At 41.6% G+C, this 27,255-nt stretch overlaps 1 protein-coding gene across 4 annotated transcripts in view; it reads left to right on the forward strand.

Moving 5' to 3' along the window:
- Positions 1 to 15,223: 15,223 nt before the first annotated feature.
- AKAP10 (A-kinase anchoring protein 10) overlaps positions 15,224 to 27,255 on the forward strand; it is an 82,493-nt gene continuing 70,461 nt past the window's right edge. For 2 of the 4 annotated variants that reach the window (XM_087440385.1, XM_087440384.1), the window contains exons 1-2: positions 15,224 to 15,457; positions 25,280 to 25,327. In XM_087440385.1, coding sequence (XP_087296511.1) covers positions 15,370 to 15,457; positions 25,280 to 25,327 — 136 coding nt within the window. In that variant the 5' untranslated portion in view covers positions 15,224 to 15,369. Of the gene's footprint in view, positions 15,458 to 22,534; positions 24,049 to 25,279; positions 25,328 to 27,255 lie in introns of those variants that run through there. The other 2 variants (XM_004433030.3, XM_087440386.1) reach the window with 2 other exon arrangements.

Raw genomic sequence — 27,255 nt, forward strand, 5'->3', positions numbered from 1 at the left:
CAGTTGCCAGAGAGAAAGACCAGAAAAGTCCCTGTTGGCCCCCTTAGACACAGACTACCCCCAAAACTGGACCTCCTTCTTTCTAGGACTTGAGCCTCACCATCCCTTTTCTCACCTTGCATTGGGAGTGGCACAGCTCTGGTCTTCCCAGCTCCCTGGTGGCACAATTAGCCAGCTGACCTGGTTCCTGAAGCCTGCGCAAAGTGGATTTGCACAAGACTGAGCTGCTGGTTGTTCTAATTGTCTCTGCCTGTCTACGTGGTCGACTGTTGTCTGATGCAGTGGGGTCAAAGCTCAGTTTCTCTGGACATTCATCTGTTATAAGAAATTCTTGCAGGGCTGGCCCCGTGGCTTAGCGGTTGAGTGTGCTCGCTCCCCTGCTGGCGGCCCGGGTTCGGATCACGGGCGTGCACTGACACACCGCTTCTCCGGCCATGCTGAGGCTGCGTCCCACATACAGCAACTAGAAGGATGTGCAACTACGACATACAACTATCTACTGGGGCTTTGGGGAAAAAAAGGAGGAGGATTGGCAATAGATGTTAGCTCAGAGCTGGTCTTCCTCAGCAAAAAGAGGGGGATTAGCACGGATGTTAGCTCAGCGCTGATCTTCCTCACACACACAAAAAAATTCTAGCAAACATTTGTACCAAAATGCAATTATAAGCTTGGATAGTCTTCTGGACAGAAAGTTCATCTTTGAGCATCTCGGTGTGATGAACCCCACTTGCGGTGAGTTCTATCCTCTGCCCTGTAGCTCTTTTATGGCTTTGCTTAACTTGAAAACAAAAGCTCTCTGCAGGCATACTTCATTTCTGCATGCAGACCCATGTACCACATTTGCTTTCTGACTCTCCTAAGTCAGGGCAAAGAGAGGGAGTTTAAGTCAAAAAACTGGGAACTGAAAACCTCTCAGTAACTTACAATCTCAAAAGGACACCCATGTGAAACGGGGTTATTATTTTCAAATGAAATGAACGATTAGATCTGCCAAACCAAATCTTTCTGCAGTATGGCATAAAGAAAAGGGGCTTCGGAGGCAGACGGAACCGTGTTCCAGCCCTCGTCTCTGCCTTTTATTAACTGAAAGATCTTAGGCAATTCAACCTCTCTAAAGACTCGTTTTCTCATTTGCAAAATGAGGCAAATAATAATACCTAACATCCCAGGATGTTGTGAGAATTAAATGCAACATTACTTTAATCAATTGAAAAGTCCCTTGGACAATATCTGGCATACAGTTTGCACTCAACAAATGTTAGTCTCCTACCTCTATCCTTTCATCTAGATGCTGAGCTTCTAAGAATAGATCGTCATAATAAGAGAATATGGGAGAAACGTCATCCAAATTTGTTTAAAATGATTGAAGGTAGAGAGGCAATTAAAGGAGAGGGACAAGAGGATTGATCATAAAGTTCAGGCTCACTAGTCTCCTTTTGGGGGGAAGGGAGACAAAACAATTTTAAGTTAAACATCAGTCTCTACATGCTAGTCATTAGACTCACCCAGACTGATTAAATCAGAGCCTATGTGAGACTCTTTTTCATCTGCAAAATGAGAGCTCTTATGGGGATTAAATTTTTAAAAAAGTATGTCTAGTAAGTACTCAAAAATGATAGCTGACATTATCACTGTGGTGGTAATTACTGTTGTTATTATTACACCATGAACTTCAGTTTTCTGATCCATAGAGTGTGGGACTTGTGTGAGGCCATTGCTAAGACTCCTTCTAGCTTTGACAATCACTGATCGTAGAGTTCTCTGTGAAATATATTTGAGGCATCCTGGATAAAGGACCATGCGAGGATGATAAATATGGTAACATAATTGACTCTGGAGGCTCAGCCACTCCTGATGGGTTGGACATGACTCAAATGCCCCTCTTGTGTGTACAAAACAACAACAACAACCAAAACAGGTCATTCTAGCATTCCATTTATTCAGCTTCTTTACAGCCCTCACTCCCAGCAGCACATTAAAGATATGAGCAGTCAAACCTTTGGGCCCTTCAGATACCCTAGAATCCACGTGACTCTTAAAAACACATTCCCGGGCCGGCCCTGTGGCTTGGTGGTTAAGTGCGCGCGCTGCGATGCTGGCGGCCCGGGTTCGGATCCCGGGTGCACATCGAGGCACCACTTCTCCGTTCATCCTGAGGCCGAGTCCCACATACAGCAACTAGAAGGATGTGCAGCTACGACACACAGCTATCCACTGGGGCTTTGGGGGGAAAAATAAAATAAATAAAATCTTTAAAAAAAAAAAAAAAACAAACAAAAAAAAAACACATTCCCTTGGCTTCATTCCTGGTCACTCTGAACCAGCTGGTCTGGAGTGGGGGTGAAGCATGTGGTGTTGGCTCACTGTTTCTGATCCCTCTCTGATCCCTCTCTTGGGCCACTCCAGACCCTCTTGGTTTCATCTGGCTCTGGCTCAAGCTCTGCATGGGCTCTGGACACCTTCATGCAGGGGTAACCTGACAGGACCTCACTTCCTGCCCCTACCGTGCCTCTCTCCCCTGCTCTGGGCTTCCGTGTTGACAATGCCCTGGGGTCGGTAGGCACAGCCCTGAAGTGCAGGAGATTTAAGGCCCTGTGAGGTGAATCATCCATCAATGGGAGACAGGAGCTGCTGGTTTAAAGAAGGTTCTTGGGGCACAATCCCACAGACCTGGCAATCCTTCCCCTTTAGTGGCAGCCCACTCAATAACATCGTCAGGCATTGTCTCTCCCTCCTTCCCTGCTTCACTCCCCTTGTCACTTACTCTTACTCCCTGGGAATATGCTCCTCAACATAGTCTTGCCATGAGCCCTCTGCTGCAGGCTTTGTTTCCTGGGGAACCCAGGCTAAGCCTAACTGGGTGGTTGAGATTTGGAGTTAGATTATTCACCACTATGACAGCAATAAAAACACTATTGCTGGTGGTGAGTCGAGATGCAAATAACCCCATGCAAGCAGGGGTGATCCCCATGCATCAGAATTACTCAGGCTTTCACCTATGATTAAGTGAGATGAAGTTTGGTGAGAGGTGGTCGCTGTAGCACTTAAATTGTATGGAGGCAATGATACTTTTAATGACTATGGAGTAGTTTGGCTTCTGGTTGAAAATGGAAATGGTAGGCTCAGGGTAGCCAACTGCCAATTCCAGCTACACTGTGAAAGCCACAGGGCCCCTTTGGCAGCTTTTAAGAAGCAGTTGCTGAAAAGCAGGCCCAGAATCTAATTGTAAGAGTGGCAGCATTGAAAAAGAGAATGCACAGTGTTGACAGTCTCCAGTCAGTCCTAGCCTGATGGATAAGAGCGGAATCTGAGCCCTGCAATGGGGACTTTTGAGTGGCTAAGCTTGAGAAGCTTGAACCTGCAGACTCCTTGAGATTCCTTCTTCTCAGCAGAGGAGACTGTACCATGACCTCAGCTGAGGCAGGTGCCCTGCAAGATGCTACTCCTTCTACTGGAGATCCAACCCTCCACTCTTGATTGTTTCAAAGCAAATAGCCCAAATCAGGTCCCCACATAGCCTGAGAAAGGAGGTCAGTCCCTGCTCGAGGAGAAAACAGCATGCGTGCCAAAGGACTTGCAGGCCCTGTCTACTGTGTACGGGGAAAGCCTGGGGGTCATGTGGGAGAGTGGATTTTGAAGCTGTTGGACTGAGGAAGGAGTAGAATATAAGCCTGGGTAAGGGGAGTTTTTCCCACTTGGGGGCCTTCATCCATATGTCGAGATCCAACGCTATGGCAAGAATACCCAGAGCTGGTCCTAACAGACTGTTGGGATGGACCTTGGCTTGGAGAAATGAGGAGAATATTACCAGAACTCCCTTGACATAGTATTGAGAAAGGTTTAAGGGGGTAGGAATGTTGGGATTGACTTACTGTGTAAGACCTGAGAACCTATCAGAGGTTTTATTAAGGCCACTGGCAGCTCTGAGATACCTGATGGTGGCAGTCCTCTGTCGGCTTGTGTGGACAGTGAGGGGTGCTACTATCAATGGAGATGGTGGGATTCTGGAATGGCAGAGGCCAAGTGACTGCATTTAAATATCAAAGGAAAGTGAATGTAATTATTGTGTTGAGAAGCAAGGTTGGACCAGCCTTCAGGGTTACTTTACCCACAGGGATCTGGAGAGATGGCTAATGGATCATAGTGCTCCCAGTGGGGAGAAAGATGGACAATTGACTAGGGTATGCTTATTTATATAATTGAAAAAAAAATCAAGAGCTCATGAGGAGAAGGCTGATGTCAGCTGTCATAATGGAAAATGACACTCCCTCTCAAGTTCCCAGGTGTAAGTCAGTGCAGAGGCCCAGAGCGCATTGTTTGAAAGGGAAGTCAGGTCCCCTTAAAGGAGGACCTTGCAACACCACCATACGTATATATAGTAAATATTTCCCCAATCATTCTCCCAGAGAGACTTGAGGTCACTTTCCAGGGTAACGATGCACCGGGGAAAGGATAATACCCAGAATTCCCAAGGACTATGTGATACGGGATCTGAGATAAGACTGATTGAAACCAGAAAACTCAAAACATCACGTGCTCCTGTGCTTAGAATGAAGGCCTATGGGGGCCAGAGGATAATGAGTCCTGACTCAAATCTAGCTGACAGTGGGCCCAGGTAGTCTTCAGCCCCACCCTGTGATTAGTTCCTCAGCCCTAAAGCAGGAATTGGGATAATGCAGCCCACACTGTCGGTACCTGGTCCACACCTCCTGGGCACCTACTATTTCTGTACACTGTAACTTGATGGCTTCGTACTGCAAACACCAGTGACTCTCTGTCTGTGGTCTTTCTTTAGCAGCTGGCCTGTGCATGGAGCAGGTTGGACATGCCAGAGAGCCAACAATTCCATGTAAGAGAGGTAGGAATGTCAGAATGTGTTATGTCATGCCAGAGGATCCATCAGCTGCTATGTTTCCTAGGAGGTCCCAGAAGTCACTCTCTTCTCTAAAATAATAAGGAATGAATTAGTGTGAAGGCTACTGGATCATTGAGAACCTGAATGGTGGCCCAGGACTTTTAGTAGGAGATGCTGTTACGGAGAACTGGGCTCCCTAGTGTCAATGGTCATAACAGGATTCCAGAACAGCAGAAACTATGTGACAGCTCTAAACTGTCAGAAACATGGTAGATATAATTATCACATAGGTGAGAAAGGTACCAAGAGTGCCTTGACCCACAGGGACATGTGGGAATGGCTAGTGATGATTATGTTCCTAGGATGAGATAGATGGGCAGTTACAGACTGAATGTTTGTGTCTGCCCAAGATTCATATGCTGAAGTCCTAACCCCCAGTGTGATGCTACTGGGAGGGAGGGCCTTTGGGAGGTGACTAGGTCATCGGGAAGCCCTCATGAGTGGGATTAATGCCCTTATAAAAGAGACCCCAGAGAGCTCTCTTGCCTCTCTCTTGCCTCTCTCTTCTGTCTTGTGAGGACATAAAGAGAAGACAGCCATCTACGAACCATGAATCAGGCCCTCACAAGACGCTGAATCTGGAATCCTCTTGATCTTGGAATCCCCAGCCTCCAGAACTGTGAGAAATAAATGTTTGTTGTTTAAGTTACCCAGTCTATGGTATTTTTGTTATAGCAGCCAGAGCAGACTAAGACAGGCAGCAAACAAGGGTATTGTTGAACTTACATAATTAAATGAAGATCAAGATCAGATATCAGAAGGCTGATGTCACTACCATGATAGAAAAGTCATGATCTTTTGTCAGTTTCCAAACCTGAGATAGTTCTAAGATCTAAGTCTAACAATTGAAAGGCAGGCTGAGTCTCCTTAAGGGAAAACTCTGAAATGCCACAATAAATATATATAGTAGCTATTCTCCCAATCCCTTCTCCAAACAGGCCTTCAGTCATTTACCAGAGTAACTGTCAACTGGGAAAAAGAGAGCACTCAGATCCCTTAACAGGTATTGGATTTAGGGTCTGAGCTGATAACAGGGGCCCAAAACACTATCATGGCTTTCCTTGAAAGTGGGGGGCATCTGAAGGTCCTGTGATCAAACGGAGTCTTGGCCCCAAATCCATCTCACCATGGTCCGATAGGTTTGCAGACCCACCTGTGGTCATTTCCCCATGACTCCATGACCACAATCCATGCTCAATTATGAGGTATAATCAGGATGGATTTTCCTAGCATTTGGCAGAATCCTCACATTGGCTCCCTGACCTATTGAGTAAGCGTTATTAAATTTAAAAAAAGGAAAAAGAAAAAGAAAGGCCAACTGGAAGCCCCTGAAACTACTCCCAACCCCTGGTCAAGACAATAAATTAAGCAATACCGCATCCTGGGTGGAATGACAGATTAGCGCCTCCCTCAAAGATTTAAAGAATGGGTGGTGGTTTCCATTCTATTTTCCATTTCCTTCACTGGCTGCATTGCAAAACCCAGACAGATCATGGTGGATGATGGACTACTGTAAATTTAACCAAGAGGTAAGCCTGATTTTAGTTGCCATTCCACCTTAACACAGCCTCTGACAACTAGTATGTGGCTATTGATTTAGGAAACACATTGTTTTCAAACTCCATTAAGAAGAAGGATCAAAAGCAGTGTACATTCACCTGGGATGGAGAATAGCACAGATTCAGTCTTGCCCAGTTCATGTTAATTCTACTGCTCTCAGTGTATTAGTCACAGTTATCTAGAGACACAGGACTGAGAGAGAGAGAGACAGAGAGAGAGAGGGAGACAGAGAGAGAGAGAGAGGGATGGATTTTATTGTAAGGGATTGGCTCGTGTGATTTTGGAGGCAGAGAAGTCCCACAATCTGCTGTCTGCAAGCTGAAGACCCAGGAAAGCCAATGGCATAATTCAGTCCCAGTCAGAAGGCCTGAGAACCAGGAGAGCTGATGGTGTAAATTCCAATCTGAGGGCAGGAGATGATGAGATGAGATGTCCAAGTCAAACAGTGAAGCAGAAAACGGGGTAAATTCCTCCTTCCTCCAACTTTTGTTCTACTACGGACTTCAACGATTGTATGATGCCCACCCATATTGGGGTGGGCAAGCTACTTTGCTGAGTCCACCAATTCAAACACTAATCTCATCCGGAAACACTCTCGCAGACACACCCAGAAATAATGTTTATTCGGGGCATTTTGTGGCCAGGCAAGCTGACACAGAAAATTAACCACTATACACAGTTCCAAAACAGTCTAAACAGTGCTGTCCAAAAGAAATACAATGTGAGTCACATGTGTAATTTTAGTAACCATACTAAAAAAAAAGTCAAAAATCAACAAGTGAAACTAATAATATGTATATTTACTTAGCCCAACTTATCTAAAATATTATCATTTCAACATGTAATCAATTTAAAAATATTAATGAGATATTTTGCATAATTTTTTGATACGAGGTCTTCAAAATCTTGTATATATTTTACACTTATAGCACATCTTAATTCAGTTAACCACATTTCAAGTGCTGAATAGCTACATGTAGCTAGCAGCTACCATATTGGACAATGCAGGTCTGAAGAATCCTTCATTGTCTAGACATTCTGCAGAACATCACACTGGATCACTATATTGATGACATCATGCTAACCAGACCCAGTGAGCAAGAAATGGCAGGTATTCTAGATGCCCTGGTAAGACACCCAGACATGCCAGAAGGTGGGATATAAGCCCTACAAAGACTCAGGGGCCTGCCACATTGATGAAAATTTTACACCTGCTAGATGCTTGTGTAGAAAAATAACTTAACTTGCCCAAAGAGAGGTCTGACCTTGGCCCTCGGCTACTGGGCAGTCATCTCTAGGCCCTTGAAGTGTCAGGCCTGATAGGAGTGTTTTTGTCTTAACTGGCGACCTTGAGCCAGCTACATAGTAACAATGTGATTTGGGGTGGGGGCTTTGGGTCACACAGTAACAGTGTGACCTCTTGAGGGGCTGGAGACTGAGATCAGCCACAAGTGTGGTTAACCACAGTTATGTGATGGAACCCCAATAAAGACTTTTGATATCAAAATTTGGGTAAGCTTCCCTGGTTGGCAATACATTATGCATATTGTCATATATCAATGCTGAGAAAGTAATGCTGTCCTGACTGCGTGAGGAGAGGCCAAATGGAAGCTCTGCGTTTGGTACTTCCCTGCTGCTGCCCTATGCATTTCTTCCCTTGGCTGATTCTAATCTATATCCTTTAGCAGTGATAAACTATAACCGTGAGTATAATAGCCTTCAGTGAGTCTTGCAAGTCCTTCTAGCAAATTATCAAAACCTAAATGTGGGGCCGGCCCGATGGCTTAGCGGTTGAGCGCACAAGCTCCGCTGCTGGCAGCCCGGGTTCGGATCCCAGGCGCGCACTGACGCACCACTTCTCCGGCCATGCTGAGGCCGCGTCCCACATACAGCAAGTAGAAGGATGTACAGCTATGACATACAACTATCTACTGGGGCTTTGGGGGAAAAAAATAAATAAATAAAATTAAAGAAAAATACCTAAGTGTGGTCTTGGTGGACTGTGTCCCCTAACTTTGTAGTTGGTTACTCTCACAACATTATTATTAAATTTTTATTTACATTTGTCCGTATATTTTTCTTTGCTCTTTCTTTGCTCTTTATAATATCTTGCATCTCAGACTTCCCATTTGACATCACTTACCCACTGCCTGAAGTAAATTCTCTAGAGTATCCTTTAGTGAGGTCTACTGGTGACATTTTTTTTTATTGATGTTTTAATAGTTTACAACATTGTGAAATTTTTGGTTGTACATTTTTGTTTGTCCATCACCATATACATGTCTCCCTTCACCCCTTGTGCCCACCTCCTATCCCCATTGCCCCTGGTAACCACACTACAGTTTTCTCTCTCCATGTGTTGGTTTATATTCCACATATGAGTGAGATCATACGGTGTTTGCCTTTCTCTTTCTGGCTTATTTCACTTAACATAATACCCTCCAGGCCCATCCATGTTGTTGCAAATGGGACAATTTTGTCTTTTTTTTATGGCTGAGTAGTATTCCATTGTATATACATACCACATCTTCTTGATCCAATCATCAGTCGAGGGACACTTCGGTTGCTTCCACTTCTTGGCTATAGTGAATAATGCTGCAATGAACATAGGGATGCATAAACCTCTTTGGATTGTTGATTTCAGGTTCGTTGGATAGATTCCCCGTAGTGGGACAGCTGGATAATAGGGTATTTTTATTTTTAATTCTTTGAGGAATCTCCATACTGTTTTCCATAGAGGCTGCACCAGTTTGCATTCCCACCAGCTGTGTATGAGGGTTCCTGTTTCTCCACATCCTCTCCAACATCTGTTGTTTTTTGTCTTGGTGATTATAGCCATTCTAACGGGTGTGAGGTGGTATCTTAGTGTTGTTTTGATTTGCATTTCCCTGATGATTAGTGATGTTGAACATCTTTTCATGTGCCTCTTGGCCATCTGTATATCTTCTTTGAAGAAGTGTCTGTTCATTTCCTCTGCCCATTTTTTGACCGGGTTGTTTGTTTTTTTGTTGTTCAGTTGTGTGAGTTCTTCATATATTATGGAGATTAACCCCTTGTCAGATATATGTTCTGCAAATATTTTCTCCCAGCTGGTGGGTTGTCTGTTCATTTTGATTCTGGTTTCATTTTTCTTGTAGAAACTCTTTAATCTGATAAAGTCCCACTTGCTTATTTTTTCTTTAGTTTCCCCAGTCTGAGTAGGCATGGCATCCGAAAAGACTCCTTTATGACCAATGTCATATAGTGTGTTGCCTATATTTTCTTCTATGAGTTTTATAGTTTAGGTCTCACCTTCAGGTCTTTGATGCATTTTGAGTTAATTTTTGTGAATGGTGATAGCAGATGGTCCACTTTCATTCTTTTGCATGTGGCTGTCCAGTTTTCCCAACATCATTTATTGAAGAGACTTTTCTTTCTCCATTGTATGTTCTTAGCTCCTTTGTCGAAAATTAGCTGTCTGTATATGTGTGGTTTTATTTCTGGGCTTTCAATTCTGTTCCATTGATCTGTGTGTCTACTTTCACACCAGTACCACTGCTGTTTTGATTACTATTGCTTTGTGGTAGGTTTTGAAGTCAGGGATTGTGATGTCTCCAGCTTTGTTCTTTTTTCTTAGGATTGCTTTAGCTATTCGGGGTCTTTTGTTGCCCCATATGAATTTTAATATTCTTTTTTCTATTTCTGTGAAGAATGTCATTGGGATTCTGATTGGGATTGCATTGAATCTGTAAATTGCTTTAGGTAATATAGATATTTTAACTATGTTTATTCTTCCAATCCATGTGCATGGGTTGTCTTTCCATTTCTTTATGTCATTATCAATTTCTTTCAAAAATGTCTTATAGTTTTCATTGTATAGGTCTTTCACCTCCTTGGTAAGATTTATTCCTAGATATTTTATTCTTTTTGATACAATTGTAAATGGTATTATCTTTTTGAGCTCTCTTTCTGTTAGTTCATTATTAGCATACAGAAATGCAACTGATTTTTGTAGGTTGATTTTGTACCCTGTGACTTTGCTGTAATTATTGATTATTTCTAATAGTTTTCCAATGGATTCTTTAGGGTTTTCTATATATAAAATCATGTCATCTGCAAATAGTGAGCATTTCACTTCTTCGTTACCTATTTGGGTTCCTTTTATTCCTTTTTCTTGCCTAATTGCTCTGGCCAAAACTTTACTGGTGACATTTTTTGTTGTTGTTGTTTTCTGAAAATATCTTATTTTGTGTTATCTTTGAAATATATTTTTTATGGGTATAGGATTCCAGATTGGTAGTTACTTTTTCCAGCACATTGAAGATTTAATTCCACAGTCTTCTGGCTTCCACTGTAGGTGTTGAAAATATCAGCTGCCTAAGTGTCATTTCTTTGAAGATAATCTGTTTCCCCACTCCCAGCTATTTTTAATAATTTTTCTTTGTAGATAATCTGTTTCCCCACTCCCAGCTATTTTTAATCATTTTTCTTTGTTTTTTATTTCTTGAAGTCTTATTACTAATAATCTAGGTGTGGATTTCTTTTTATTTATTTTGTTTGGAGTTCATAACGATTCTCAAATTGGTAGGTTGTTTTCTGTCATCACTTCAGGAAAATTGTCAAATACTTCCTCCGCTAGATTCTTTCTCTTCTCCCCTTCTGGGACTTTGATCAAACATATGGCAAACCTCACTGTATCCTCCATGTCTCTTAGCCTTCTACATCTTCATTCTGGATATTTTCTTCTGACCTGTCTTCCATTTCACAAACTCTCTTTAGCTGTAACTCTGCTTACAGATCCATCTGTTTAATTCTTAGTTTCAGTTGTTTTTCAGTTCTAGAATTTCTAGTTGCTTCTTTTTCATATACACTCTGTCAGTTTTTATAGTTTCCAGTTCTCTGCCCAAATTTCCAATCTTGTTTTTTATATCCTTGATCATAGTAAGCATAGTGATATTAAAATCTATGTCCAATAATTCCATCTGGAGCTCCCATGTGACTATTTCTGTGGCTTGTCATTTCTCTTGGCTCTTATTCCTAACATCTTGTCTCCTCATGTGCCTGATATCTGTGATTGTGTGCCAGACATTACATTTGAAAAATTGTCTGTGGAAATAATTTGAGATCTTCGGTGATGTTATCTTGTTCCAATAGGAATTCATTTGTTTCTATCAAGCACCGAGGGCACCAGCAATCAGGATTTCTTAATTTACTGTTAGGTATTAAGATTTCCTGGGCCACACAGATGACTTGAAGCTGGGTTGCAATCCCAGCATGGGCTGGTTTACCTCTGGTGTAGCTTTTTCAGAATCCCAACCCAAAATAGGCTCTGGGCTCCAACTTCTGTCCTCTAGTCTGTGACACTATCACTCAGCTTCTCAGTCTCTTTTTCATGAACAGTCAAAGCTCCCAGAGCAAGAGGTCCCAAATGCAGGACTTAATTCACTGGATTTTGTTTTTATTCTCAAATTTCACCTGGTAATTCTTCATTACCTTCTTATTGCCTCAATATTTTTAAATATTTTGTTCACCTTCTTTAGTTTTTCTCAGCAGGTGGCTAGTCCAAATTACCTGCTCCACTGTTATTAGAAGTGGAAGTCTCTGCTATGCAAATTTAAGAGATTATTGTTAAACTCTCCTGACTACTTGTTTTGGGTTCCTTTGATGGAAAAAATGTGCACTAAACTCCCATTTATCTGGAATGATTAGAGACTATAGAAGAAATAAATTATGTTAAGCCAAAATTGCTTTGATTCGGCTTTGATTAAAACTAAAATCATAGGTCACAAATTTTTTAGAGATAATTTTACAAAGCTATTGATGCAAATGCTTTTGAGAATGTAAAACACTGGGTTAAGTATTAGCCTTTATTTAGACAGTTGAAGAGAACTTTAAGCATATAAATATATATTCTGAATCTTGTCATAAATCTGAGTTTGTTTTTATCTGTTTACTGAAAAGGTACAAGAAGCTTTCTTTTCCTATATCAAAAGATTTGTTTGAATAGTTTCCTTGAGGTTATGAATGTTAGATATAGAAAGCCAAATTTTTTAGAATGTTTATTGTAGAACCCTGTTCATTATATTTGTAAACAGTGTGTGTCATAGGAGATTGATTGTATTCACTGGCTTTGTGATAATTAACTTGCTGATTTTACCTCACTGATTTGTTGTAATTGATACAACTGGTATAAAAAGACTGTGAGGATTCCCTTAAAATTAGGAACATAATTAAAGCAATACCTTCTGGTAAAAATTTATTTTGTTTTACATATAAATTAAAGTGGCTCCAACAAATTCACTTAGAAATGCAATGCAAGAGTGTCAGTTTGCCACAATTGGGTATTCAGGCTAACGGGACATTCTTGTTTATTTTTATATTCTTGGTTTATTTTAACTTTGTTCAAATGTGGATCATCAAATTCCAAAAGATTAAATGATAATACTCTTAAAGCTTCCCTAAGCGCATGAACACTTTAATGGGTGATGATTCAGAAGGCATCTGCACTGCTGGATATCACCCATCCCCTTATACTTGTCCAATAAATAGACAGCCCATGCTGGAACACTGGACAAATGGATCTCAGCTGGAACTGGAGGAAAAGATTGGAGGAAGTGGTATAAGCAAATGGCTCCGGAGTCTGACAGTGATTGAAATCTTGTCTCTACCCCTTACTAGCCTTGTGATCCTGGGTAAATTACTCTGATTCTCAGGGTCATCATCTGTAAATTGTGAGTAATGATGGTAGCCATCTCACAGGATCTTTTTGGGGCAAGAAGGTAAAGAACTGAGACTGTGATTATAAAGCACTTAGTACGTTGAGAGCACATAATAAGTACTTAATAAATAATGACAGCTATTATTACCTGACTGGGATGTATTCAGCTGCCTGGGGGAATAAGGACAGCTCCAGAATTTCTGTTAGGAGGGGCTCAAGAGCAGTAATCACATTGGAAGGCAGGGCAGGACACTGCTTTTACATTGATTCTATGCTTAGTTGGAGAGAACGAGGAAGGATTTGAGATTTAGAGAGACTAGAGCACTCCCCCCATACTCCTCGGCATTGCTCCTATTCTGGCGATATTTAGGGGATTTCTTGCACTCCCCCCTCCCGTCCCAAGCAACTAACCAGCCAACAAATACAAGAGGCTGCTGCCAGGGCACTGGACTCCCGCAGGGAAGGAGCGAGAAGGACGCTGTGCTTTCCCGCTAAGAGCGTCGACTCCCTATTCCTACACCTCTGCTAGATACTACTTCTCCCCCTTCACTGATCCAGCAGAGAAAGCCCACTTAGATTGCACCCCAGCCCGGCTCCTCCTTGACTGCAGCCAATTCCCTTTCCTGGGAGAAGGGGGCATGATCCGTAGTTTTGTTGGCCACAGACAGGAGAGAGTGGTCCCCCGAGGGCATGCTGGTTTCCAGGACACCTCTGATCCCCCCAGGGACACCGCCCAGACTCCCCTGCAGCCTCCGCTGAGGCGGGGAGGACACACTGTCAGCACCAGCTCAGTTGGAGGATACACTCTGGCGTCCAGAGCCTTGACCAGTCTCTCTTCCTCTTGCCCCTACACACTCTCCTTACTCCAGGACACGCTTCACCTGGGGCTCTGGAGGCCCACGCTCTCGATTGGAAATCCAGGCTTCAACTCTAGTTAGCTTGTGAGCTTGGGCAAGCTATTTTTCTGTGCCTAGTTTTCCCCACACCAAGACCGACTCCAAGGACTATTATTAATCTGGAGGGTTTAGCACAGATCCCGTGCATAGTAAACTCTCAAATATCAGCTGTGATTACCTTACATGCCCGAACCAGAAGAGACAAACCTATTAACTTGATCTAATTATATGTGAAAAGACCAGAGGTTCTAGTTAGTCTCAACACTGACACACTGAATAACCGTGGACAAGTTGCCCCCATCCGTCACATGATGGACTTCATTGATTTAAAAAACCCAGTGAACATTTATTGAGTGCTACTGTCTTCCAGACTCCTTCCCCGCAGGAGCTCAGGGCTGCTGAGCGCACTCAGGGGTGGTGAGGGGCACTGAGCGCAGGCAGGCTTGTTTCACTCTGCTTTAGGGGCAGATGGAGAGCCAGCGACTCACTGGAAAATAGCATTTGAACAAGGCTTGAAGGATGCTTCACTTGAGTTTGCCTGGTAAATATTGGCGAGGCTGTTATGTTGCTGTCCCTTTCAAATTTGAGCCTTCGCAGGGATTTGGTTCTGTAAGTCAGTCCACTTCTCCTTGCTGAGGTCACTGTGACCGACGGAGCCAGTGGAGCCGCATAAAGCAGGTTATGCCTCGTATTCCCCATTCGGGAACCCTGATCGCCTCGAACGCGCGCGACCAGGGGTCTGCTTCCCAGGGAGAGCAGGGACCGGCGGCGCTGGGAGAAGCTGCTCTTACAGGAGGGGCTCAGCCGGAGCGTGGCAGTGTTGGCCCTGCCCTTTAGTAGGGCATGCTCTGAAGGGTGCCTACGGCCAGGCTCCCCGAGCCTGAGGCGCCGCGCCACCCCAGCTCCAGGGGGGCGCTCCCGCTCCGGGACGGTTAGTTTTGCAGGGACCGGGTCTGCGCCACTCCACCGGGGGTCGCGCCAGTCACCAGGAAGCTGCTGTGGTCCTGCCGCGGAGTCCGGGAACCCGGGGCGCAAGCCCGCGTGCGCACGGTCACGTGGGAGGCGCGTGCCCCCGCACCCACGGGAGGAGGCGGGGAGGGGGCGGGGCCGGCGGCGCGGCCTCCCGTGAAGCCTCGCGCGGGGAAGGACCGGAACTCCGGGCGGGCGGCTTGTTGATAATATGGCGGCAGGAGCTGCCTGGGCATCTCGAGGAGGCGGTGGGGCCCAAACCCGGAAGAAGGGTCTCTTTTCCTGCTAGCGCGGCGGCCGCTGCGGACCCGGAAGTCCGGGCCGGTTACTGAATGAGGGGAGCCGGGCCCTCCCCGCGACAGTCCCCCCGCGCCCTCCGCCCCGACCCGGGCCCCGCCATGTCCTTCTTCCGGCGGAAAGGTAGCGGAAGGGGCGCCGGCGGGGAGCTAGGTTGGGCCTCAGGGGCGGCGGTGGGGCAGATGGGCCTTCTAGGGCTTGCTCCGGGGCGGCGGCGAGGCCCTCGGCCTCCGCGCAGACGCCCCCTGCGTGCTTCGCTCTGCGCCGGGACTCTGCAGGGAGGGCGACGGTGGTCCCCGCGCGAGGTCAGAGGGGAGTTGCCTCGCTGGTCCAGAAGTGTCTGCCGAAACCCGTGCAAGTTAATGCCTGTTTGCGTGAAAACAGCTTTTCGGAGTTTGTGTGTGTGTACTGTGGATCGAGAACAAGGAAATTCCTTTAGTACCTTGTTACGGAAGTCTTTGACTTTTCAGAATATTGAGGGTTTTATGTCTAAAAGCAACACGTGAAAAAATTTTCTTTAACTAGTGCTATATTCCAGTTTCCCCTTTTTTGGGGGGGGTGGAGGGCAGGGTTCGGCTCTTCCTAAAATAACATTACTTAACTTATTGCGGAAAGTTGCCTAATGAAGAAGAATAGTACTTTTGATGACTTGGCAAGTTTACTAACTACTGGAACTCTATAAACAAATTACTTATATGTCTGATTTTCAGTTGTAATAGCTGCCCAGTTCTTTAGTAGAGGCAGCTTAATTTTGATCCTGCATAAGGTTGCATTTCATTAAAAATATATATCCAAAGTGAACAGGTGTGGGTCTTTTTGGATGAAAGTGGTTCTTCTTTCAGTTCTTGTTGCTTCAGAGAAAATGTTACAGACAAAAACGGGTTTTGGAAAAAGCACTAAACTAAATCAGGGACTTGGGTTCACATGACAGCTCTGCTACTAACTCTGTAACCGGGGGCAGAAAAGTGTTAACCTACTTTTCTCTTCTCCCTCAACTGAGAATTAGATGATTTCTCAAGACCCTATTCAACTCTGACTGTGAGTTAAAGAATTCGCTTTAAGTACATACAGAGTTTTAGTAACTGATGTCAGGTGATGAGTGAATGAAAACAGTGCTGAATGAATGAAACCGGTAAAATGGTATGAAGAGGCTTTATTGGTAAAGTAACTTGGTAGAGTTAGTAGCTCACTAATTTGTTTGACAGCGTTGAAGTGTTTAGTTGTTTTTTAGGTTTTTTTTTTAAAGGGAAAAAAAGCATTCTATGTATAATGAGACAAATTGCGTGTTGCATAGTACACTGTTGTCTCTGTTCCACAAATAACTTTTGAATGTCTTCTGTTTGCCAGCCACTGTGCTAGGCCCTCAGTATTGAGCACTGAACAGGGCAAAGTCTCTGCACCCAGGGAGCTTATTGTCTGCAGGGGGAGACAGACAATGAATCAGTCTCTTTCTCTCTCTGTGTATGTGTCTCTGTTTGCAAATTGAGTAGCGTTATGAAAGTGATAACTTTTTTTTTAGAGAAGCAGCGTATTTCAGTTGGATGTTAGAGAAAGGTCTCAGCAGGTGACCTTGAAACTTAGAGCTGAAGGATCAGTAGGAGGTAACATTCAGAGGCCAGGGAAGAGCATTCTAGGCACAGGGAATAGCATGCTCCAAGGTCGTGAGGCAAGAAAGAGTTTGGTGCCCTTCAAGAAAGGAAAGAAGGCTGCTGTGACTCGGGCTCAGAGAGGTAGACAAGGATCAGGTGATTCAGAGCTTTATAGGCCATGGTTAGGTTTTATTCCAAGTGCAGAGACAATATTATTTAAACATTTTTAAAGAGGAGTGATTTGATCTTATTTTATGTTTTAAAAAGATCATTCTAGATGCTTTTTGGAGACTGGATGTGGCAATAATAGAAGCTGAAGATGGTCTTATTTAGGGATCCCATCGAGTCTTTAAATACCATTTTTAAATACCACCTATATGCCGATGACTACCAAATTTACATCTCCAGCTTGGATTCTCTCCCCTGAATCCAGACGGGTATATCCAACTGTTGGTCCACTTTATACTTCTACCTAATAGATATCTAATAGATAGTTATATCTGTTAATAGATATAGTAGACTATCTAATAGATAAATCTTTAACTTACTAGTATATCTAAAATTTAACTCTAGATTTAGTTCTCCTAAGCCTGTTCATCACTTTTTCTCATCTCAATAAATCGCATTTCTGGCCTTTTAATTGCTCAGGCTAAAACTTGAGTACATTCTTGAACTTCTCTTTCTCTCCTCTGTATCTGATCCGTCAGCAAGTCTATTAGGTATACCCTAGAACATATCCAAATCCAACCACTTCTCACCATCCCTAACCATTAACACCCTGGTCTAGGCAGTCATCTCTATTTAGATTGAGTGGTTAAGGAAGTCTTCTGAGAGGATGTCATTCGAATCTCAGCTTAAATGTCAAGAGGAAGCCGGTTTTATGAAAATCGAGGAAGCAGCATTATTTTGCTATAGCCTTCAATTTCGTTTCCCTTCTTCCATCCTTGACCCCATGGTATGTTTTCAAAACGTATGCCACACCTCTGTTCAAAGTCCTCAAGTGGCTTCCTGTAGTGGCCCTCCATAATCTCCTGCTCTCCTTCATCACTCTTCCATTTATATTGGCCTCCTTGTTGTCAAGTACATTCCCACCTTAGGGACTTTGCACATGTCCTCTCTGCCTAGAACCCTCTTCTCACAGATACCCACCTATTTTGCTCCCTCATCTCCTTCAAGCTTTTGATCAATTGGCATCTTAGTGAAGCTTTCTCTGACCATCCTATTTAAGATTGCAGTCCCTGGCCCCTGCACTCACCCCTGCCCCCCTTGCCTTACTTTCTCTACAGCATATATCACCATCTGCTTTACTTTGTATTTTATAAGGCTGGAAGCTGATTTTTGTTCATGGCTGTATCCCCCTGTCTAGGTCAGTGCCTGGCATATAGTTAGGAATTTAGTAAATATTTGTTGAGTAAGTGAAGAAAAATATCAGTAATAATAAGTGCTGTGCAGGGAATTTAAACAGTGATGTGGGAGCAGATCACTGGGTGACAATTTGTGTTCAGATAGTAAGGGAAAGCTTGTTTGGGAAGATGATATTTAAACTGAGACTGAATGAGGAGAGAGAGCCAGCCTTGCAAAGATAAAATGAACTGCATTCTATCCTGAGAGAACTGGTAATACAAATGTCCTGAGACAGGAATGAGCTGGGTATGTTCAAGGAACAGAAAGAAGGCTAGAACTTCCTGGGAGAGGAGAGGAATGGGATATGTTTTGGAGAGAGAGAGAGCATGACTTGAATAAATGAATGGAGTGAGGAAAACCTGGGAAAGCTTTGGGCTTAAAGCTTGGGGTAGGAGCAATCAAGAATTCTCTTTCGGCAGTTGTGTGTTTGCCATAACTTTTGGACATCCATGTGGATGTGTTAACGAGGCACTTGGATGTACAAGTTCTGCAAAGAGCTCTAGTACTGGGAAATTCTTTAGTTCTGGAAGGAGCTCAGAACTTAATCAGGATCTACAAGTATTTTTCATAAATGATGATTATGGGACTAGATGGGACTAGATGAGATCACCTAGAGGGTACTTATATGAATTAGTTATGTTGAAAGGCTAAGCTGCCATAACAAAGAGACACTAAAGTGTAATGGCTCAAATAAGATAAACCTTTATTTCTCTCTCGTGTAAAACCTTTATTTCTCTCGTGCAACAGTTCAAATTCCAGGTCATTGGGTGGCTTTGCTTCCTGATCATTCAGGGGTCATTTTCCCCCCATCTTATTATTCCTCTTTCCCTTAGAGTATGGTCTATTTTATCAAAGCCAGCTTCTAGCCCGTTCTGTCTGTCCTCAGTCCTCTGACCCATGGTAAGGGGGGTGAGTATGGAGGAAAGGGAAACTTTGGCCAGAAAGTGGCACATACGATTTCTATTCACATTCTATTAGTGAGAACCTAGTCATATGGTCATAGCTAACTGCAAAGGCTTCTGGGAAATGTAGAGTAGCTAGCCAGTTATATGCTAGACTTCAGCCCTCTTGCTAGGAAGGGGAGAATGAGTTCAGTGGCCAGGTAGCATTTCCTGGCATATGTGGCTTAGGAGAGAGCTATGGGGGCTGATGCAGCTTGTAGAAGTTAAATTGAAGAACACGAGCCATTGGCAAAGGAGAATCGAGAATAAAATGCCAGTGATACAGGAGTGCAATGTCATGGAAGCTAAGAGAAGTTAATGTTTCAAAAAGGAGAGAGTATTGCATTGAATATCACCTGCAAGGTCAAGATAAATAGGATTGGCACTCAGTTTGACGACGTGGAAGTAACTGATGACTTTATTTAATAAGAGTAGTGTCAGTGGAATGGGTTGAGGGAAGAATGTGAAGTGAGGAAAGTAGAAAGAGTAAGTAAAAACACCTTTTTCAAGAAACTTTGCAGTGAAAAGGAAAAGGGCAATAGCTGGAAGGGGCTGTCGGGTAAAGGGAATTTTTTTTTTTTAAGATAAAATATGCTGGAGCATGTTTGTATGCTGATAGGAATGATCCAGTAGAGAGGGAGAAAATGATACAGAAGAGAGAGGTATTACTTGCAGGAGTGAAGTTCTTGAGAAGACGTGAGGGATTAGTATTAAAGCCTGACTCTACCAAGATTTGTATACTGCTGCTGGAAATGGCATTGGTAGAACCACTTGTATAAAGTTTAAAAACCTTCCAACAATGCTGTATATTGTTTATGGATACATAAATATATTAAAGAGTAAAAATGTGGATGGAAACAGTAAACATTCAATTTATGAAATTGTTTCCCTTCGGGAGAGGGGGAATGAGATCAGGAAGAGGCTTCAGTTGCACCTGCGATGTTTTATTTCTTTAAAAAATTTTTCTGAAGCAAATATGGCATAATGTTAAGATTTGATAAACCCGATTGTCCCTCATATTAAGGTCTAGTCTTGTCTTCATGTTTTAAATGTTTCATAGTAAAAAGAAATATACAAACAAGAAAAAGCATAGTCAGTAGTACAGAATAAGGTGGCAGAAATAAACCTAAATAGATCAGTAATCACAATAAATGAAAGTAGACTAAAATCTATATGGCTAAAAATCTAGCAAAAGTATATAGTTAACAGATTAAAGACTCAGGTTAGATAATAAACCAAAATTCAGCCATAACTCTTTACCAGAGACACAACCAAAACATAAGGACATGGAAACACTGAAAATAAGTGGATGTAAAGATATGCCAGACAGATGTTAACCACAAGAAAGCTTTTGTGGCAGATTAAATACGTTAAAGCATAAAACGTTATTAGGCCTGAAAAGGTCGCTACATTATGATAAAATGAACAGGTGCTGGGAAGATAGAATTCTGAACTGACATCAGTCTCACAATATATGAAGCAAAATATACAGAATTACCAGGAGAAATCAACAAATTCATGGTTAGGGTTTCAAGAAGTTTCTTTTTTAGAAATAAAGATCAGTAATCACAACAAAGAGAAATGGGCTAACCCAGATGTTGAAAAGATGGTGATCTTCAGATTGGATTCCTGCTATGTACTGTTTAAATATAAAAAGGATCATGGGAAGGTTAAAAGTAAAAGAATGGGAAAATATATTAGGGATATATAAACGAAAAGAAAGCTAATATAATCTTCACACTAGCACATACATGAAAAAGGAAGGAAAAGTTAAGTTTTGGGAGGAAAGGGGAGCAAAAGTCATTATTCCCAGATAACGTGATTGCATACATAGAAAATTCAAGAAAATCTACACACATAGCATTAGAACTCCTAAAAGAGTTTGGATGGGCTTTAAAAATATATGTATTTATATATTAGTATTTAAAACTCAATTGTATTTAAAACTCATCCCTGTATGCTAGTTAGAACAAAAGACTTTGAAATCTTTATGGAGTTTACAAAATATAATTGGATGTAAAAGGAGACCCAAATAAATGGAGAGGTATACTGTGTTCATGGATAGAAAGATTCAATACCAGAAAGATATGAATTCTTCTCCCAAATTAATGATTAAGTCAGTGCTGTTTAAAAAAATTCCCATGGGGGTTTTAGGATCAGGACAAGTTGGTCCTATAATTAATATGGAAGATAGTTTTGAAAAAGAATAAGGTAGAGCACATGGCCCTGCCAGAGGCTTGTCATATCGTTCAGTAATTAAGGCTAGAATTGAATGCACAGAAACAGGCCCAGGTATGTATGGGAACTTAGTATATAAAGAGTTCCTATTCAGTTGGGAAAAGTTGAACTAATCAGTAAATGATGTTTGTTATCCCTCTGGCACGCACAAAAAAAAATTACGATTTCCTGCCTCCTGTCATTTACATCAGGGGTCAGCAAACGTTCTGTAAAAGGCCAGATAGTAAATATTTTAGGCTTTGCGGGCCATATCGTCTCTGTCTCACTCTCCTCTATCCTTGTAGCCATAGATAGTGCGTAAACGAGTGGAGATGGCTGTGCTAAAACTTATTTACAAAAAACTGGTGGTAGGCTGGATTTGGCCCATGGGCTGTAGATTGCCAGTACCTGATATACAGAAATAAATTCTAGGTAGATAAGAGCCCAAAGAAAAAGCAAAATTTGAGATCACACAGAAGAAAATATAGGGGAAAAAATCTGATCTTGGGATAGGAACAGATATTTTAAAAAATAAGACATAGGAAAATACAGTCCACATAATGTAAATTTGACTACATTAAAATTTAAAAGTTCCATACAATAAAATCTACCTAAAGTACTGGCAACACAAACAACAAAGGATTAGTATTCAGAATATGTTTGAAATTTCTACAAATAATAAGTCAAAGACAAAGGACATGAATAGGCAGTCCATAAAAGAGGAAACCTAAAGAGCCACTAACCATGAACGGATGTCATCTCAAAGGAAATCAAGGAAATGAATTAAAAACAGATCCAATGCCATTTGAAAACTATTAATTTGGCAAAAATTAAAAATACCAAGGATGAGGATATGAAGCATAGTGGTGAGTGTAAATTGGTATAGCTGCTTTCATTAAAAATGCACATAATTTGTTATCTAGCAGTTCCATTTCTAGAGATTTATCCTAGAGAAATTCTTACATACATACACACACACACACACACACACACACACACACACACACACACACATATATATATAAAAGAAGGCATGTACTAGAATGTTCATCACACCAATGTTTGTGATAGTGAAAACTAGGAAATAAAACCTAAATGTTCATTAACAGGAAAATGGATAAATAAAGGTGTATTTATTTAAAGGAACTAAGCAGCTAAAATGAAATGAACTAGAGCTATGTGAATCTATTAGAACTGCATTAATATAGACAAATGTCAAATTATTGAATTAATACAAGTGTCAGATATGTGTAGAAGAATACCATTTGTAATTTTTAAAGATGTGCAGAATAATAATTTTTTTTTTATACATTCATATGTGCTAATAGTCTAAAAACGTACATGGCAGTAAAGACATCTAATTTAGAATAGTATTCATCTCTGGGAAGGGAAGAAGAGCAGTAAGATCAGGTGGTGATTCATAGGAACCTTTAACTATATGTATAATATTTAGGGGGAAAGAGGAAATAAGGCAACACCAAATAATATTTGGTCAAGTCAGATTGTGTGTGTACTTTTATGTTTGAAATATTGATTAGGAGATCTGATTGGTAAAATGAGAATCATCAGGGCAGAAGTGGAACTGTGGAGGTATATTTTGGTGGTAGAATCAGTTGGCCTTAGTAGTTTGGATATGGAAGATAAGAGCGAGACAGTGTTAAAGATGGCTTCCAGATTTTTGGCCTGAGAAATTGGTGGGTGATGATGTCCTTCATGAGAGAAGACGAAGACTGAGGGGGGAACAAGTTTGGGAAAAGATGGTACGTTCCATTTTGAATAAGTGTAATTAGGGAAGATGGCAGGTAAGTGGTTAACATATGAATTTAAGATCAAAAAGGAATTAGACTAGAAATAGAAAGTTAGGAGTAAATAGCAAGTCTGTGGTATTTAAAGCCTTAAGAATGGATTAGTTCACCCAGAACATACATAAGTATATGTAGTGAAAAGAAAAGGGACCCAAACCCTTTCCCAAGGAGTAGCTAGAAAACCAGGAGAGTGGAGTGTCATGGAAGCCCAGACAAGTTGGTGTTTCAAGTGGGAGATGTAGTTGGTTGGCAAATGCTGCTGAGAGTGTTACTGAACCAGGCCCAGTTTGCCCCCGCACAGTATGCCAATCACCGAGATGACTAGTTTTTCGAGAAAGGGTTTATTCACAAGGCAGCCAAGTGAGGAGACGAGAGAACAAGTCTCAAATCTGCCTCGTATCTGGGGATTAGGGATATTTATGGGATAATGGGGCAGGGTAGTCTGAAGTGTGGGGATAGATGATTGGAGATAAGGAAAAGTGAGGTAATAGATGATCTACGTAAGTGTAGTCAAGCTTTGTGGCTCTTCATAGGACACATGTTCACAAAATGGTGGCTTTAGCATGATCTGAGGGTGGAGTTTTTGGCCCCCCTGATGTCAAAGGGTCACCTATCGGACATTCTCGCATGCCCAGTTGATGGGTCAGTGGTCTCAACCAGCCTGAACTGGACAAAGGAGTCGATTCTCAGTTCCTGAAAAACAGCTTAAGCAACCTGACCTCAGTGGTAACCCCAGCATCAGAGATGTTATCTCTAAGGTGGGAGTTCTGATAATACATTGCTTATCTACATGACTTTTAAGAGTAATCATTAATGGCTATCTGGCCACCCGTTTCAGGAGGGCTGCAAAAATCAGTCACTCTACCACATTTCCTTATTTTATCTTCCTAACAGCAGTGATCCATACCTGAAATAATCTTACTTATTTTTGTTCATGTTTGTCTCCACATACTTGCATGTAGACTTTTGAAGGCAAGACTGCTATCTTTTCTGAGCCAGGAGAGTGTCTGGCACATACAAGGCACTCAAATATTTGTTGATGGATTGACTTGCTAGATACTCTAAGAGCTAGTTATTTCCTGCTACTAGCCTTTCAGCATTTAGTGTTTAAGAGCACAAGTCGAGAGATGGTCACGTTTTGGGATTTCTTATTTTGATAGGCTTTTTATGGTGAAGTTAAAGAAAATTTAATGTTGAAAATGTACAAGACAAGTAAGGAGGTTTAAAAATAGTCTTATCGGATCCTGTAAGAATTCACACCTTGCTTAAGCTTCAGCACACCTTCCTTTCTTGGCTATTGTGTTATTAGCAGATCTGCAATAGAATTTCCAGTTTTGTGTAATGGAGGAGAGACTGTACAGTTTTTAAGAGACCAGTTGTTAAACCTTGAGTATTAGAAGTTTAGAATGTTTTTAAATTTAGAATGTTTGTATTTGATGCTTTGGGGGGAATACATGAGAAGTAAGATATGATATATAACCAAGGAATTCTGTCTTTTTCTTCAGGATGTGTCTAGTAGTGGGTGGCACATGGTAATAATATTAATTAACATCCTAAATTTACTGTGTGCTAGTTACTTTTCTGAGCCCTTTACAAGTATTTACTTTTTCATCCAAAACCGTCTAAGGTAGGTGTTAGTATTATTGACCTAATTTTATAAATCAAGAAAATTGAGACCAGAGAAGTAAAGTTACCTGTCGAGGATCACATGGCTAATAAGTGGCAGAGCCAGAATTTGAACCCAGATATTCTGATGTTGTCTCTCCATAAGCACTCTCAGTGTTCTTGACTGAATGCTGTTCAGAGGTCACTTCCTTGGAGAAACGTTCCCTGACAACTGCCGTGCCCTGCCCCGCTCCAAGGCAGTTAGTCCATAGTTGTAGAATTTGAATACTCATCTTTTAGAATAAAGCTTGGCTAATTTTTACAATGTGTAGAATGCATCTTTTTGACTGTAAAAGTTGATCATGGTGCTTTTTTATCTTCTAGTGAAAGGCAAAGAACAAGAGAAGACCGCAGATGTCAAGTCAGTTAAAGGTGAGTTCAGTGGCATTTCATTGTATTAAAGTGATATGCTTTGCGTTTATGAGCTCTTTTTTTTTTTTTTTTTTTTTTAAAGATTTTATTTATTCAGTTTTTTCCCCCCAAAGCCCCAGTAGATAGTTGTATGTCATAGGTTCACATCCTTCTAGTTGCTGTACGTGGGACTCGGCCTCCCGTTGGACGGAGAAGTGGTGCCTCAGGGCGCTCCCGGGATCCGAACCCGGGCCGCCAGCATCAGAGCGCACGCACTTAACCGCTAAGCCACGGAGCCGGCCCAATGAGCTCTTTAATCCTGTTATCTTTCCCTTCTCTTGCCATTAATCATTTCTACCTTCTTTTATGATTATTTATGATTGTGACTTATTTCCCTGTTTAACCTGTGAACTCCTTAACACCTAGCATATAATAGGCTTTTACTAAGCATTTATGTCCTAGTGATTACAGTAAACCAGTATCCTCCTCCTTAATCACACATTTGGTTGTTCCCTAAAAGCAATTAGTTGACTTTAAAAAAACAAAAAGCGAAAAATACTCTCAACTGAGCAGTCTGACAACTGAGTGAAAGCCCTTTTACTTATAAGACTTGGTTTCCTGTTTATCCGGAAGTGTGGATGATGACAGTTTTCACTTCTCTATGATTTTGGATGAATGGCCTTAACTTAAAATTTATTCAGAGTACTTTATTGGAATCAATATACTGTCCTTGTTTAGAGGTTAGAGCATGTTTTTTTAGATTGTAATCTCTGCTGTAGTTTTGACTGGCTTCATTATGTCAATGTACAAAGATGGGAATGGGAAAATTATAATGGAAATTATTTCCACAGCCATTACATATAAATTTCGTAAATGTAATTTATTTCTATGAAATCTGTAGATTGCTACTTATTTAGATTTTTCTTTCACATGTTTGTATGTTGTGTGGCTAGCATTGAGTATTAACTCTATAAGCTCAATTTGTCAGAGAGAGACTAATTATAACTTGTTAAGAGACTTAATAAGATTGGGGAATAAATAGGGTACCTTACAGCCTTATTCTCTGCTGGCTTTTGATAATTTAAAGCCAGTTGGATTCCACGTTAGTTCACACTGCCTTCTTTAGGAAAAATCTCCTTGGCATTAATAAAGGCTTAAAGTCCTTAGCAAGCAGAAGCTTGTGACTACTAGATCTGATTGTAGTAGAGGCAAGAGACTGTGATGTCTCAGGCACACTAATTTTCTACCCTAAATTCTGCTACTAACAGTATGACCTTGGGAAGTCATGTAACTTTCTTCAGGTTCCTCATTTGTAGAATGAGAGAATTGGCCTACCTAACTTCTAAATCTGTACCAGGCTGAAAAATTCCATGCTTATACTTATGACAGTACATAATTTGTGCTTAGCATTCGCTGACTTAACCTTAGAATAATATGGAAGCAGTATGGGAAACAGGCCCTCCAGAAGTTTGCAGTGTAATTAGAAAGACAAACTTAGACACAGAACAGTAGCAAATAAACCAAAATAATATCTACAATCATGTGTCAGTTAACGACAGGGATACATTCTGAGAAATGCGGCATTTGGAGATTTTGTTGTTGTGCGAACATCATTGAGTGTACTTTATACAAACCTAGATGGTAGAGCCTACTACACACCTAGGCTATATAGTACTAATCTTATAGGACCACTGTTGTATGTGTGTTCTGTCGTTGACTGAAACGTCATTATGTGGTGCATGACTATACCTTTTATTGAGCACTGATTCTATTCTAGGCATTAGACGAAAACTGTGGCTGTAATAGTGAACAAAAAAGACTTGGATCCTGCCTTCATTGGACTTACAGATTGGTAGGGGAAAGGAACATTAATCAAATGATTCCACAGATAGCTTGGGCTAGATCAGTAGTGATGGAAATGAAGAGATCTGGACAGATCAGTGTAGAAG

Source organism: Ceratotherium simum, chromosome 16 (assembly GCF_057802395.1).
Source record: "Ceratotherium simum simum isolate JZ-2026a chromosome 16, ASM5780239v1, whole genome shotgun sequence".
In the NCBI taxonomy this organism is placed as follows: Eukaryota; Metazoa; Chordata; class Mammalia; order Perissodactyla; family Rhinocerotidae; genus Ceratotherium; species Ceratotherium simum.